The sequence below is a fragment of the Corylus avellana genome, chromosome ca9 (assembly GCF_901000735.1).
Source record: "Corylus avellana chromosome ca9, CavTom2PMs-1.0".
Lineage (NCBI taxonomy): Eukaryota > Viridiplantae > Streptophyta > Magnoliopsida > Fagales > Betulaceae > Corylus > Corylus avellana.
The window spans coordinates 19523821-19540515 of record NC_081549.1 but is presented as its reverse complement, the minus strand read 5'-3'; the positions used below and the strand labels follow the sequence as shown (position 1 = coordinate 19540515).

General features: G+C 40.1%; 2 protein-coding genes and 1 pseudogene across 2 annotated transcripts; all 3 read left to right on the top strand.

The window, feature by feature from the left end:
* Positions 1-2076, top strand: LOC132161766 (L-type lectin-domain containing receptor kinase IV.1-like; annotated as a pseudogene).
* A 2634-nt stretch (positions 2077-4710) lies between these two features.
* LOC132162434 (uncharacterized) lies at positions 4711-6237 on the top strand. The gene has a single exon (XM_059572675.1). It carries the CDS (start codon positions 4711-4713, stop codon positions 6235-6237), a length of 1527 nt encoding a protein of 508 aa, XP_059428658.1.
* Positions 6238-14451: 8214 nt separating this feature from the next.
* LOC132161681 (L-type lectin-domain containing receptor kinase IV.1-like) lies at positions 14452-16695 on the top strand. Its single transcript, XM_059571854.1, has one exon. The coding sequence runs from the start codon at positions 14452-14454 to the stop codon at positions 16453-16455; it is 2004 nt and encodes a 667-aa protein (XP_059427837.1). The 3' UTR covers positions 16456-16695.

The following is a 16695-nucleotide window of genomic DNA, read 5'->3' as shown; positions in this document are numbered from 1 at the left end:
AAATTGGCATGTTTCCCAAGCTTGCAATCCTGCTGCCTCTCCTGGTGAGCTTTGTAGCCTCTGAAGATACAAGCTTCATCTTCAATGGGTTTAGATCAGCAAATCTAAGCCTAGACGGCATAGCTGAAATCACCCCTAATGGCCTTTTGAGGCTCACCAATGACACCAGACAGCTAAAGGGTCATGCTTTCTACCCCTATCCGGTCAGCTTCAAGAAATCCTTGAATGGCACCGCTTCCTCCTTCTCTACAACCTTTGTATTTGCTATCATTTCTGAATATCCCACTTTGAGTGGCCATGGCATTGCTTTCGTGGTTGCTCCCACAAGAGCGCTACCAGGAGCTCTGCCAAGCCAGTACCTTGGCCTTTTCAATGATAGCAACAATGGTAATGCCACCAATAATATTGTTGCCATAGAGCTCGATACCATCCAGACCAACGAGTTTGGTGACATCAATGATAACCATGTTGGGATTGATATAAATGGGTTGACGTCCGACAAATCTTTTCCTGCAGGATATTATGCTGACAACAATGGTTCGTTTAGGTATCTGAGTCTTTTCAGCGGCCGCCAAATGCGAGTTTGGGTGGAATATGATGGTGTCGATAAGAAAATCGAGGTCACTTTGGCTCCAATGAATGTCAATACAAAACCCATAACTCCGCTCTTGTCTTTGTCCCGTGATCTTTCACCAATCATTAAAGACAACATGTATGTTGGCTTCTCTTCCTCAACCGGCTCAGTCCTAACAGCCCATTATGTTACGGGTTGGAGCTTCAAGGTGAACGGCCAGGCTCCAGATCTTGACCTCTCTCAACTTCCCAAGCTGCCTCGAATTGGAGGTAAACCCAGATCTAAATTTTTGACAATAGGGTTGCCTGTGATGGTTGTTAGTTTAGTCTCGGTAGCAATTTCAAGTGTAATTTATGTCATAAGAAGGAAGAGGAAGTTTGCAGAATTGCTGGAAGACTGGGAGCTCGACTGTGGGCCTCAGAGATTCAAATACAAAAATCTGTTTGTTGCCACAAAAGGATTTAGGGAGAAAGAGGTATTGGGTAGGGGTGGATTTGGTAAGGTGTATAGAGGTGTACTACCGACCTCCAAAATTGAAATTGCTGTGAAGAGGGTCTCCCATGAATCAAGACAGGGAATGAGAGAATTTGTTGCAGAAATTGTGAGTATGGGTCGGCTCGGCCACAGGAATTTAGTACCACTCTTGGGGTATTGACGCAGAAAGAGAGAGCTGCTTTTGGTGTACGACTATATGCCCAATGGAAGCCTAGACAAGTACCTCTTTCACCAGCCTACGCTCACCCTGGGTTGGAGCCGGAGATTTGGAATTATAAAAGGTGTGGCGTTGGGGTTGTTTTATCTACATGAAGGATGGGACCAAGTTGTTGTTCACAGAGATGTCAAGGCTAGTAATGTCATGCTGGATGGTGAACTGAACGCTAGATTAGGAGACTTTGGTCTTGCAAGATTTTATGACCATGGAAGTGACCCTCAAACGACCCATGTGGCTGGAACCATTGGATATATTGCGCCAGAGCTTTCTCGAAGCAGCAAGGCCACAACAAGCACCGATGTGTTTGCCTTCGGGGCCTTTTTGCTTGAGGTTGCTTGTGGAAGAAGACCTGTAGAGCCATGGGGGCGAACAGAGGATATCATTTTGGTGGATTGCTTGGTTTCTCACTGGAACCGAGGCGAAATTCTTGAGGCAAGGGATCCAAATTTGGGTGCAGATTATGCAGCAGAGGAAGTAGAGTTGGTATTGAAACTTGGGTTGCTGTGCTCCAATTCAGAGCCTGCAGCCAGGCCAAGCATGCGCCAAGTTGTGCAATTCTTGGAGGGGGATGTTCATTTTCCAGAGTTATCATCGGTTAGTCTTTGTGCCAGCGGCTTAACGTTTACCATGTCTTCTCCGGCTCCAACGGACATTGCGTTCACGCCTTCGTCTCCCGTCGCAGATTCGCTTCTCTCGGGGGGTCGCTGATTCTTATAGTTTTTGCCTTTTTGGATTGATATTGGAAGCCATTATCATGGAATGGATTACAGCCCATGAAATATATTCATGTCCTGGAATGGAGATTAGAGATTTAGATAATATATTTTACCGCATGAACTGAAAAGGGAAGAGAAAACCAAAACAGATCTTTTACATTTCCATTTAATACTATAATATTACATATTGCATTGAAGGTGCCGTTTTTTTTTTTTTTTTTTCTCTCTCTCTCTCGGACCAAAAATTAAAACAATTTTGACCCACAAATTCTATACTCATGATGAGTTTTTTAATAATTATAATAATAAAATATTATATTTTATTATTTTAAATTATCGCATCAGCAGGGCACGCATCACGCCCGGCATGATGTTTAACATCACCCCTCATGATTGAATTAACCTTGATTCTAAATAATTGTAAGTAAAAGAAGAGAATCATCTAAAGAGCATGTGATAATTGAAATTAACATCACTGAAAAACGCTACGCAGGTATATATCACACAATTTGTGGAATTAATAGATAGCAATCTATAAACAATCAATCACCAAAATAAACAAAACAGTAAATTAATCAGACACAATGATTTTGGTGGCGAAGATGAAACTTTTTAGAAATTGTTCTAAAAGTAAAACCTCTCCGGTACAGCCAAACCCAGAAAATCACTATAAGAAAATATTTCGAAATTATAGACACGGAGAATACTTACAACTCTTTGCAAGTCCTTGGCACTGTAAGATCGACAAACCTCCAACTTGTTTACTTCCTCACAATCTTCTTCATACGTGATTCTCATTTATTGGACCATTCCGATAGATTTCTCATTAATGAAGCACACAATGCAAACAACAAATACTCTAAGAGGAACGATTTAGTTCACAACATAAACTCTTTCTTAGCACAACCTCTCACGAACTCTTTGGTGAAAATTTGTATATATACAGATCTGTAGAGATCTATATATAAAACCTAAAGCCCCCTAGTCTAGTTAAAACACAATTACATTGAAAAACAGACATAGAAGCTACGGGCTGTCCGGACTGTGAGTGGGTTCGTCCGGACAGGACTTGAATATCATGAGAAAACTGGTTCTCGTACATTGTCGTTCGGACGAGGAGTATGTCCGTTCGAACGGGGTTAGGGCAACCATCGCTTCGTAGTGTCTCTTGGTGTGGCGCGTTCAGACGGCGGTGCAGACGAGACTCTCGGGTTTTCTTGTTCATCTATCTCATCCAGACACCAGGCAAACGGGCTTGTAGACGAAGCTCTCGGTTTAAAGAAACACTTTGCGGCACTCATGTCCATCCGAATGGCTATGCAACCCGTCCGGACGCCCATGTGATTTGGGCACTTTGAACACCATTTTGATCACCGAATTTTAGCCTAACAAATAGAACTAAAAATCACAAAACAACATAAATCTATAACAATAACACACCATACATCTTATTAGTTAATAGTTAGTTACTTGCTTAATCATAAATTGTTTATCCACCTTATAAAATCTAAGCTAAATTTGGGACGGTGATTTGTTGCAATTAGTAAATGTAGTCAAAACTACAGGAAAAAAATTTGAGCAGATATGGACATATCGTAGATGATTAAAGATATTATATTGGTTACCATAACAATTTACAATATAATTTATACATAAGACAATGTGCGTGGGTGTGAAAGTAAAATATTGATTAATTGAATATGTATCTGAGAAATCTTTCACATAAAATCCAGAGGCGCAAGGAGTTAATTAAATGTGACAATGAATGTGTCACTAAAAAGTGATTAATGAATAATTTTACACGTGAATTTGATTTTTACTCCATAAACTCTCGTATATATTAATATTATATGGAAAATTCTCTTACTGGTCGGAAGTCAGAAAACATATTGGTTCTTTTAAGAGAAATGCACATTTTTCAAAATAATAAATATAATTAATGGTTACAATGACAAATTATTTGAAAACTAATTTTTAAAATGAAAATTTGGTAAAAAAAAGAAAAGGAAAGAGAACTTTTGAAATGAATTATGTAGGGTGAATAGATTCGTGAATGTGCTCAAACAAAAGACGAATCTTAAAGGAATTCCACAAATATATATATATATATATATATAGAAAGATATATATATATATATATATATATATATATATATACATTAAATCATATTAAGCTTTAAATTATCAAAAATGTTTTTGGCAGAAAACATTTTCAGGGAAAATGACTTTCCTGAAAATATTTTTCGACGAAAACCATTTTACGTTGAAATAAACGGAGCTTGAGTCATTTATTTTTTTCGAACCAAAAAGTAAAATACCATTGATTCTTTTGAAGAAATTATACTTTAAATCATAATCTTAAATTTTAAGCTTGTAGCTCTATCAAAATAATGTCACAAATACAATAAGTAATCTCTCCTAGCCAAACTTTATTCATACTTGTTTGTCTAGTACTTTGACTAACTCATGTGGAGCAGAATTTCCTCGTATAGCATGGCAAATCCCAAATCTGCCAACTTTGCATTGTATTTCAAGACCCATTAAGTATCCTCCACTAGTATATATGTGTTGTCATGAAAAATTTAAAACGCTCTCTAGGTTTTCTGTCGAAACTTAGAGGAGGTGAAAACTATCTTCAGATCTGAGAAGATTGTGAAGGCATCAATCTGCGAACAGCAATTTCAATATTCTGATTCATCTGTTGAAATATGGGGAGTACCACGGAGGAATTATCAAAGATGTGGAACAGGCTACGCTTATCGGAGGAAGAAGAAAGTGATGTGGTGGTGCAAGAAGACGTGCTGGAAGAAGGAGTGAACAGGGGCTCTAATTGCTTGGTGGGGCGGTTGATTGTGGACCGAGTTATAGCGAAAAGCACTGTTAAGGGTATGCTGATGAGAAGATGGAGACCAACAGGGGAGCTATCTTTCAAAGTAATGGGAGAGAATCTATTCCTTCTGGATTTTGAGAACCCTGGGGATAAATTCTTGGTGCTTGAAGGCCGGCCTTGGGTTGTTGATGGGATTCTATTCGCCATTGAAGATTTCGATGGAATTTCCACACCGGCCAGTATTGATTTTGAGAATGTTGCCTTTTGGGTCCGGATGTACAACTTGCCGCTAGCCTGTATGAGTAGAGTTGTGGGTCAAAAACTGGGAGCAACCGTTGGAGAAGTGGTGGAAGTTGACACCAACGATGATGGTATGGGTTGGGGCGAATTTCTGAGGGTAAGAATCAAAGTTAATGTGTCAAAACCCCTCGCCAGGGGACGCACGTTGAAAGTAAGGGGACAGGCAATTTGGATTGCTTTCCAGTATGAAAGAATCCCTCGGTTTTGCTTCAGCTGTGGTGTTATTTCCCATGGCCGTAGCGGCTGCCAGGAAGGAACGAGAAAAAGAATGCATGGGGACGAGTCTGAAATGCAATTTGGGCCGTGGTTGAGAGCTGGATCACCAAGCCGTCGACAGGAGAGGGGCTGGGGGCGTACGGGGGGTGAATCCTCGGGGACTGAATCTCCATCCCGATGGAGAAGCGAAGGCCAGGGCAGGGAGGCGCGTGAGGTCAGACCGGGAAACAGAGGAAAATCAGGAGGCGAATCTCAAACCGAAACGGACGGTACTTCCGTCGGTTACGCTTCCAATCTTAATGGTGATATCCCTAAGAGTCAGGTTTTTCCTTCCGGGGAGAATACGGCTTTAAACGAAAATTACGCTAAGGAAGGAGTGGGAGCCGTTTCTGGAAATTATGTCTCCTCTAGAAGGCAAGGTGGCGATGCAGGTTTTAAACTGAAAGATTCTTGCATGAGTGGGTCACAGGAGGTAAATGAGGAAATTATATGGGGGTTTAATGCTTCCCCTAACATGCAGGAACGTGAGGTGGCAGGTCCCTCTTTGGACATGCAAGAAGGTTTACGTGGAAATAAAGAGGGGAATAACACTATACATGGCACGTGTAAAGTGAATGAAAATTTTGTGCAAGCTGTCCAAGGGGAGAAGTCACGAGAACAGAAGAAAAAATCTGTCACCTCTTGGAAAAAGAGGGCCAGGATCGGGTCTGGGGAAAAAAAGGAAGGGGTGGGAATTCTCAGTATTACTGGAGTGCGAAAGGCGGCATCACTGGTGAATGCCACTGAAAGCCCTTCAAGTCAGAAAAAAGGAAAGTGGAATGAAGATGGAAGGGAGTCAAGGGCGATGGATGAGGCGGTGGCTGGGGAACAGCCCCGCCAGTCTCAATGAAACTTTTGAGTTGGAACTGCCGGGGGCTTGGGAACCTCCGGACAGTTCGAGACCTTTGCCGGTTGGTGAAGGAAAAGCGACCCAATTTGGTTTTCGTTATGGAAACCAAACTGCTTGCTCATCGTATGGAGTTTATACGTATCAAAACAGGGTTTAGCAGTATGTTCGTGGTAGAATGCATTGGTCGTAGTGGAGGTCTGGCATTATTTTGGAATAAGGAGGTGTCAGTGGAAATAAAAAATTACAGCCAAAGACATATGAACGCTGAAGTGTGTCTGGATTCAAATGAACATGTGTGGAAGTTAACAGGCTTTTACGGTAATCCTGAACCTAGGAAAAAGGAAAGAATCATGGAGTTTGCTTCGTCATCTAAGCACTCTCAATCCTCTAGCTTGGCTATGTGTCGGGGATTATAACGAGATCACAGAGGACTCAGAAAAGTGTGGGGTGGCTCTCAAACCAAGATGGCAAATGGCAAATTTTAACAACACCTTGGATGATTGCTGTTTACAGGATTTGGGCTTTTCAGGAGCTAAGTTTACTTGGTGTAATTATCGGGAAGGCGAAAATTTTATCCAAGAACGCCTGGACAGAGCATTGGCCAATCCGGAATGGAGCAGACTTTTTCCAGTGCACCGGGTAGAGGTGTTGGCTGCCCGGTGCTCTGATCATTCTCCTCTGCTGATCTCTTTCAATCCTCAGGGACAGAATTTCAGAAGGCCAAATAGGGGATTCAGGTACGAAGCTTCTTGGAACAAAAATGTCAACATCAGGGGTGTAATAAAGCAAGCATGGAGGAAGAAAAGTCAGCATGAAGACAAGTGGATGAGGGTGAAGTCAAATATCACACAATGCCAAAGAAGCCTTTTACGATGGCAGAGAATTAATAGGGACCCTATTGATGGGCTGATTTCAAATAAGTCCACCGAAATCCAAGAGCTTCAGAAACAGGAAGGCCCCTGGAATCAGACTGCTATTCGGACTCTACAGACAGAGGTTGATGAACTTTTAAGACAAGATGATATGAAATGGCGTCAAAGGGCCAAGGAACACTGGTTAAAGATGGGGGATAGGAACTCAAAATTTTTCCACGCTTGCGCTTCACAGAGGAGACGGGGAAATTTTATTATGAATATTTGGGATGAGGAGGGGAACAATCTTCAGACTCCAGATGCGATTGAGGAGGGTTTTGTTCGATACTTCAAGAAAATTTTTTCGTCATCTTCACCCTCTGGCGTGGGGACCTGCTTGCAGCATATTTCCTGCAGAGTGACGCAAGAGATGAACCAGAAACTACTGCAAGAATTCATTTCAGAGGAGGTTCACTTGGCATTGCAACAAATGGCTCCTCTTAAATCCCCAAGGCCGGATGGCCTGCCTGCCTGCTTCTATCAGGAAAACTGGGAGACTGTTGGGGAAGAGGTATGCGCTGCTGCGTTGAAGTTTTTTAATTATGGAATTTTTGATGATTCAGTGAATAACACACACATTGTTTTGATTCCAAAAAAAAGTAATCCTTCAAAGGTGACTGATTTTCGCCCCATAAGTCTTTGCAATGTGCTGTACAAAATTGTGGCAAAGGTTTTAGCAAATCGATTAAAGTTGATACTCCCTACAATTATATCCCCAAATCAAAGCGCCTTCATCCCAGGGCGCTTAATTTTGGATAACACTTTGGCCGCTTATGAAACATTACACACGATGCACTCTCGTATGTGGGGGAAGGTGGGCTATATGGCTATTAAGCTTGATATGAGTAAGGCATACGATAGGGTCGAATGGTGTTTTCTTGAAAATGTTATGATAAAAATGGGATTTGATAGGCGATGGGTCAATCTTATTATGTCATGTATCACTTCTGTTCGCTATGCCATCATTGTCAATGGAAATCCTGTCGGGGATATTCGGCCGACTAGGGGAATTAGGCAAGGGGATCCCCTATCTCCTTACCTATTTCTCCTTAGTGCCGAAGTGTTGAGTTCCCAGCTCCATCATGCAGCTTCGGAGGGCATTCTCACCGGAGTCCCTACTTCAGTGAGGGGCCCTCGTTTGAATCATTTGTTTTTTGCCGATGACAGCTTACTTTTTTGCAAGGCTACAGAAGCAGATTGGCGGAAGGTGTCTGAAATTCTGGATTGTTATGAAGGGGGGTCAGGCCAAAGACTCAATAAGGAGAAAACATCTCTTTTTTTCAGCCGCAACACAGAGCCAGAAATTAAGGAGCGGATCATACAATTGGCTGGGGTACCGGTTTCTCAAAGGTTTGACACTTACTTGGGACTACCTGCGCTTGTTGGTAAATCTCGTATTCGGGAATTCCAAGGGATTAAAGACCGAGTTCGCAGAAGGGTGTCTGACTGGAAGAACAAGTTTCACTCCCAAGCGGGAAAGGAGGTTCTCATAAAAGCGGTGGTCCAAGCAATCCCTACCTATAGCATGAGCATGTTTCTCCTTCCAAAGGAGTTGTGCAAGGAGCTCAACTTGATGATGCAGAAGTTTTGGTGGGGACATAAGGAGAATGACAAGAAGATCCGGTGGATGAGTTGGGAGAAAATGGGCCTTTCGAAATCCCTTGGCGGAATGGGTTTCCGCGATCTTATCTCTTTTAATAAGGCTCTATTGGCAAAACAGTGTTGGCAGTTATCCCAATCCTCGGATAGTTTAGTCGGAAAAATTATTAAAGGAAAATACTATCATCAAGGGACTTTTTTAGAAGCCAATCTGGGTAGTAGGCCTTCTTTTGCGTGGAGAAGCATCATGGCGGCTAGAGATCTATTTATGGATGGGGTATTGTGGCGCATTGGTGACGGAAAATCTGTGGGCATTTGGAAGGATAGGTGGATCCCAAAGCCAATCACCTATCGCATCCAAACACCTTGTAGGGGTCTCAATGAGGAGGCTACTGTAAATGAGCTTTTTGATCCTACGGTGGGTGGCTGGAACAAGGCCCTTATCAAGGAAATTTTTTAGGATGAAGAAGCTGAGATCATCTGCAATTCCCTATGAGTAGGTATGGGAGGCCGGATAAGTTGATTTGGTGAGCTACTCCCATTGGGATTTTTACAGTTAGGAGTGCATACCATTTGGAGATGGAAAGAAAAATGATGCAATCTGGGATGAGTTCCACTCAATCAGGGTGCTCACAAGTGTGGAAAGCATTATGGAGTTTGCAAATTCCAAATTCCTCAAAAGTTTTCTTGTGGAGGGCATGCAAAAATATACTCCCTACTAAGGATAATTTATTGAGGAGGGGGGTAGTGAACGAAGACATCTGCATTTTTTGTGGTAGGGAGAGAGAAACAGCTGTGCACATTCTTTGGGATTGCCCCTCTGCCGCGGATGTGTGGGGATTCTGCCAAGGGAAGCTCCAAAAATGCTCCTATCGTGGGTCCTGCGTATTGGACATTTTTGAGTTTCTAGTCAACCAGTACAGCAGGGATGAGGTGTGCCTTTTTGCTATTTTATCAAAAAAGATATGGGCTAGAAGAAACTCTGTGGTCCATGGAGGCGATTTTTTGCATCCAACTAAGTTGGTCCAAGAAGGTGAGAATCTCCTACTTCAATTCAAGGACTCATTGGGCCAGCAAGGGAGTCATCTGGATGGGGCTTGCGAAAACAGAGAGCGATGGGTACCACCTCCTGAAGGAAAGTTCAAAGCTAATTGGGATGTCTCCTTTGATTCTAAGCATAAAAGGATGGGGGTTGGCGTCATTGTGAGGGACCACGATGGAATGGTTAATGCAGCAAAATGTGAACCGGTACAGATGCTCCAAGAACCTACTACTGGGGAAGCTTGGGGGGCTCTACGGGCAGCAGAATTTTGCTATGAGATGAGCTTCCATGATATCATTCTTGAAGGGGATTCCTTAAATGTAGTGAAAGCTATTGGGGATTTAGAGGCTAGCTGGAGGCCTTTTGGACAGATTCTAGAGGACATCAAGTTAGTTTTGGGTTTTCTTAGAAATTGGCAGATTTGTCATGTGAAGAAAGATGCCAACCAAGCTGCTCATGGATTAGCAAAAGAAGCAACGTCATCCTTGATTGAGCAGAATTGGATAGAGGAAATCCCAAATTGTATTTCTGACATTGTAACCTTAGAGCTTCGGGCTCTTCTTTCTTAGAGTGTTTTGTCCACTCTAACTCTATGATTTTCTTGAGTCATAGTAATAAAGCTTTGATCGATTTTTCTCAAAAAAAAAAAAAGTATCCTCCACTAGTAGACTATATCTACTCCAATTTTGTTCAGTAGACTTCACGACATTCACTATTTGGACAGTATCACCTTCCAACATGATTCTCTGAATTTTAATATCAAGAATATGAAGAATGATATTTAATAACAAATTTTTGTAAGAAGCAAAAATTTTGGATGCATCAATATGAACGATTTGCAAACCTATACCATTTCCCACTTGAATCTACCAGTGCCAGTGTAAAGATTCCCAGTTGAGTTGAAGGATGAAGATGTGTTCAAGAAAGTAAGGAACGCCTGCATATTCTGTTGCTAAATGCTAATCACCTTGGGCTGGGTTTAGGTGCCGGTCGGGATTTAATTCCACTATATTTTTTTTCATGAAAAAAACTTAAAATTAAATCGGATCCATTAAAAAAGTTACAACATATTTTGTAACACCTGAGTTTTATATTAGGAAGAGATGAGTAACCCAGATAGAATTGGTAGTTTATAAAAAAGATAGTCATAAGTGTTAAATCCTACATTGCTTTGTTACTAGGTGAAATTGAGTTTTATAATGAATTCTAGAAAAACTTCAAATTGACTAGTTCTTTTGAAGTGATACGTAGTTATGACTAGCACTTTTCCAATGGTCGTTACATATTTTTTAACAACACTTAATTAAGCTAAATCCAGTCATCTTCAAATGCATGATCAAAACAATGCGCGAAAATATGATTTTTTGGTAACGGCCCATTAGTGACATGTCAAGCCTGTTGACACGTCACTAACGGTTAGTAACATGTCATTAGTAACATGTGTGTCAGGTTAAAAAATTTGAAGTTACTAATAGGAATTTAGTAACGTGTCAATTTCTGACACATCACCCTTTAGTAACGTGTCAAAAATTGACACATTACTAAAATTTAAAAAATTAGTAAAAAAAAAAAAAAAAAAAAATTATTTGAAATTTATTTCCGGAATTTTTTTTTTTTTTTTTTTTCAAATAATATCATGGAATTCCAAACCCAAATTTCAAATAAAATCATATTCGAATCTAATTTTCAAAAATCAAAACCAAGCAAATAAAAATTTAATTGACAAAAAAAGAATTAATTGAACTTGGAATGGATCAATAGATTCAAACCCAGTAGCAAAAATCCAAACCCAACAGCAAAAATTAATTTAAGCAAAAAATTTCAAAAGTTTTGAACTTAGAATTTAATTTTATCCCTCACTCACTATGTGGAGTTGGAGAGTACTAAAAATCAAAAACCTGCAACACCAAAGAACCAGAAAAATCAATAGGTTTAAAAGCTAAGACAAATGACAAAAAAATCAATCAGAAAAATTACTCATTAAGGTATACAATGTCCGTTCCTCAAGTGGATTCAACTTGAAAAATCAAACCAAATCAACCAAAAAATTCAGACCCAGAAAAATTTCAAACCCAGCAGCTAAAAAAATTTCAAAATCCCAAACCCAAACCCAGCAGCCAAAACAAATTTCAAAATCCCAAACCCAGCAGAAAAAAGTAATAATAAAAAAAAAATGTCAAATCTTCTCTTCTCTTTTTCATTTTCTTCTTATCTTCTCTTTTGTTTTTTTCTCTTCTCCTTTTTTTTTTCTTCTTCCCATCCGAGAGAAGAGAGAGGTGACATGGGCGTGAGAGCAAAAGAGAGAGAGAAAAAGAGAAGAAGAAAGAAGAAAGAAGAAGCACAGCCGGGAGGAAGAAAAAAGAGGGAAGAAGAAAGTACAAGAGAAAAAGAGGGAACCCAATGCCCATTGGTAACATGTCAAAGTTGACATGTTATCATTTGGTGATGTGTCAAATTTGGTTACTAAATGGTAACGTGTGAACTTTGACACGTTATTAAAGTTGTCAATTTTTTTTTTTTTTTTTATTTTCTTTTTTTCGTTTTCTAAATGGTGATGTGTCAAAGTTGACACGTTACTAAAGTTGTCAATTTGTTTTTTATTTTTCGAAATGGTGACGTGTCAAATTTGACACCTTACCAAATGGTGCGGAGCTCTCCACTACTCTCACCGGCATACATCTGCTACATGTTTCATTTGTATTTTTTTTTTTTTTCCAAACTAAAAAAAAAAAAAAAGGATGACAATTTTAGTAACGTATTAAAGTTGACATGTTACTAAATGGTGACGTATCAAACTTGACATGTTACCAAATGGTAACATGTCAACTTTTGACACGTTACCAAATACTTTGGTAACGTGTGAAAAACTGTCACGGCACCAAATGGTGACGTGTGAAAAAATCTTGCATAATAGACACGTCACTCATAACACTTTTTTTTTTTTTTTGTAGTGATGGTAGCATTTGAGTTAGGCCTGCCCTTTCGACAGATTGAAGAATTAGAGTTGGGTCAAGACTCACCATTCGGCTAAAAAGAATAATCAAGTTGTTTAGAAATGATGCTGCCTCTGTGACAACGAGATTTGCTACTCGATGAATGTTATACTTATAAACAAATTTTACAATATGATTGAAAATGAGATAAATTCAACTTTTGAAAAGTTTAATCATATTAATGTTACATTATATTATAAACTTTTTTTTTTTTTTTTGGTAAAATATGTTTATAAGCCTAACATTTTTCTTCCTACTTTGCTGTTCTAAATGAATCTGATTACTATAAAGAAAATCTAAGGTTATGGGTTGTAGCGGAGAGGGTAATGTCTACCACCACGGGGCCAGGCATGCCCTTTTGACAAATTCAAATGCGGAATGGTCTGCAAAGAAAAACGGGCACTGGATCTGTGGCTGCTACTTCAAATCAGCCACAGATAAAATGCGGAATGGTCTGCATAGTCGCAAAGGTTGTTCTTCAAAGAATGGCGGCTGATCGTGTATTCGTATGGCTGCTACTTCGAATTCAAATCAGCCTCCAACATTCAACAACGATTAATCTTTATAATCAGAGATTCTGCCCAAAAAAAAAAAGTGTGAAAGAAAATGAGAGATCTCATAGAAAAACGTCGATATTTGGTAGTTTGCGGCGGCTAAAAATCGTTTGCTCGGGAAATTGGGCGAAACTTCGTGGGTGACACATGCATCCTGCTCTGAGTGCTCTCTATTGTAATAATAATGTAGATTTATTTATTTATTTTTCTAAGCAAATAACGATAGTGTATGAAGAATAAAAAAATTGAAAAATGGTTAGTTTCCCCAACAACAAATTCAAAACAATAATATAATAAAGAAAATACAAACAAATAGGAAATGAGCCAAAAAATGATCTGATCCTTTGGATCTTGGTTAACCGACCAAGAAAGGGCACCATCAAAGTGGTGTTTGAAGCAAACCAAATGGCTGACCAGCTTTGAAACAATAACACCCACCGAAAGGAGGCTATTGAAAGAAAGGCACTGAATTCCTATTTGGATCCATTGCAAATGAGTAATGATCTCCGGTTAATAAAACAATCTTTACAAAAAGATCAAATTAAAGTAACTAATAACTATGGGAAATTAAAACCCACAAAAGAACAAAAAATAGAACAAACATAGATACAAGACATAAAACAAAGCAAAATACAAGAAAGTAAGCAAAAAAATCCTCAACAGCAGCAATGGAGGAGCAAGATCCTTGGCCAGCATGTGTAAGCACTCATGACCGGCGTGTAATAATGATGTAAATTAGATAGCCAATAATTTTACTCACTCTTTTCCTTTGGTGAAAAAAACTTACGAAGCAATAATTGGAGTAGTAGCTTTATAATTATATGTATGAAATAATATATCAAGTTACAAATACCAAGTTGTTGTTAACATAAAGCTTACAAATTGTACTTTTCTGATGAGTCACTTATATCTTTATGGTGCTTTAAAAATTGTTCAAATAGTTGATTTTTTTTATAGCAATAGATGGCATTATGAACTACGTTTCATAAAGTGGAGGTTACTAATTTGAATTTTTTCTCTCCTTTTTTTTCTTGTATGGACATGTAAAAAAATAAAAAATAAAATAACATATAAACTTGAAAGTAGAACTATAAAACCGCGAAAAGAGGGAGCGGATGCTCAGTATAGCCATGTTCATGTCCAAGCTAGTATTGCTTCTGTCTCTCCTAATCAGCTTCGTATCCTCCGAAGATACCAGCTTCACCTTCGTGGGGTTTAAGTCGGCAAATCTAAGCCTAGACGGCATAGCAGAAATCACTTCCACTGGCCTTTTGAAGCTCACTAATAATACAAACTTTCAAATGGGTCATGCTTTCTACCCCAATCCAATAAGCTTCAGGAACTCGTCGAATGGCTCCGTTTACTCCTTCTCTACGACTTTCGTCTTCGCTATCGTTTCTGAAGATGCCGCTTTTAGCGGTCATGGGCTTGCTTTCGTGATTGCTCCAACGAGAGGACTCCCGGCAGGTAGTACATCCAAGAACCTTGGCCTTTTCAATTTTACCAACAATGGTGATCCCAAAAATCAAGTCGTTGCCATAGAGCTCGATACATACCAGAACCATGAATTTGACGACATCAATGATAACCATGTTGGGATTGATATAAATGGCTTGAGGTCCGAGGGATCTGCTACAGTAGGATATTATGCTGATGACAAAGGTGGGTTTAGGACCCTGAGCCTTAAAAGTGGGCAGCAAATGCAAGTTTGGGTGGAATACGATGGTATCCAGAAGCAAATCAATGTTACTTTAGCTCCACTTGATGTCAGTAAACCCAAAATTCCGCTATTGTCTTTGTCCCGCGATCTTTCACCTATCATTGGCAACAACATGTATGTTGGCTTCTCGTCCTCAACTGGCCAGCGCCTAGCCAACCATTATGCTCTGGCTTGGAGCTTTAAGATGAATGGCCAGGCTCCAGAACTTCTTTTCTCTCAAGTTCAGCTGCCTCCGATATTAGTAGGTAAACCGATATCTAAATTTTTCACAATTGGGTTGCCTGTGATAATTGTTAGTTTAGCGTCGGTAGCAATTTCAGGTGTAATTTATGTCACAAGAAGGAAGAGGAAGTTCGAAGAATTGCTGGAAGACTGGGAGCTTGACTATGGGCCTCAGAGATTCAAATACAAAGATCTTTTTGTTGCCACAAAAGGATTTAGGGAGAAAGAGCTATTGGGCAAAGGTGGATTTGGTAAGGTCTATAGAGGTGTACTAACTACCTCCAAAATTGAGATTGCGGTGAAGAGGATCTCCCATGAATCAAGGCAGGGAATGAAAGAATTTGTTGCAGAAATTGCCAGCATGGGTCGGCTCCGCCACAGAAATTTAGTACCACTCTTGGGGTATTGCCGGCGAAAGAAAGAGCTGCTGTTGGTGTATGACTTCATGCCTAGTGGAAGCCTAGACAAGTACCTTTTTTACCAACCTACGCTCACTCTGTGCTGGAGCCAGAGATTTCGAGTAATAAAAGGTGTGGCCTCGGGGCTGTTTTATCTACACGAAGAATGGGAGCAAGTTGTTGTTCACAGAGATGTCAAGGCTAGTAATGTCTTGCTAGATGGTGAACTGAATGCTAGATTAGGAGACTTCGGTCTTGCAAGATTTTATGACCGTGGAACTGACCCTCAGACGACCCATGTGGTTGGAACCATTGGGTATATTGCGCCGGAGCTTACTCGAAGCGGCAAGGCCACTACAAGCACCGATGTGTTTGCCTTCGGAGCCTTTTTGCTTGAGGTGGCTTGTGGAAGAAGGCCAATAGAGCCACGGTGGCGAACAGAGGATGCCATTTTGGTTGATTGGGTGTTTTCTCAATTGAACCGAGGCGAAATTCTTGGGGCAAGGGATCCAAATTTGGGTGCAGATTATGTAGCAGAGGAAGTAGAGTTGGTATTGAAACTTGGGTTGCTCTGCTCTCATTCAGAGCCTGCAGCTAGGCCAAGCATGCGCCAAGTTGTGCAGTTCTTGGAGGGGGGTATTCCTCTTCCAGAGTTACCGTCGGTTGGTCTTTATGCCAGCGGTTTAACGTTCGCCATGTCTTATCCGGTGGCTCCTATGGACAATGCGTTCACGCCTTTATCTTCTATTGCAGACTCGCTTCTCTTGGAGGGTCGCTGATTCTTAAAGTTTTTGTTACCCATTGTAAGTTTGTTTGTAACCATTAAAGTGTGATTTTTTGGAATGATCAACTATAATTTATTTCTTTAAGGTTGTGCAGCATATGTATGGACATGGGCCTCTCTGATCATATATTTTGCAACTTTGCATGCTTCTATATCCGTCGAAATAGATGTATTGGGAGGATAATAATTCATTAGCGTTTTGGATTCATACTGGAAGCCATTATTAAGGAATAGA

Excerpts from the sequence above, each read along its gene's own strand:
- LOC132161681 (XM_059571854.1), top strand. The coding sequence starts at position 14,452 with ATGCTCAGTATAGCCATGTTCATGTCCAAGCTAGTATTGCTTCTGTCT.
- LOC132162434 (XM_059572675.1), top strand. The coding sequence starts at position 4,711 with ATGGGGAGTACCACGGAGGAATTATCAAAGATGTGGAACAGGCTACGC.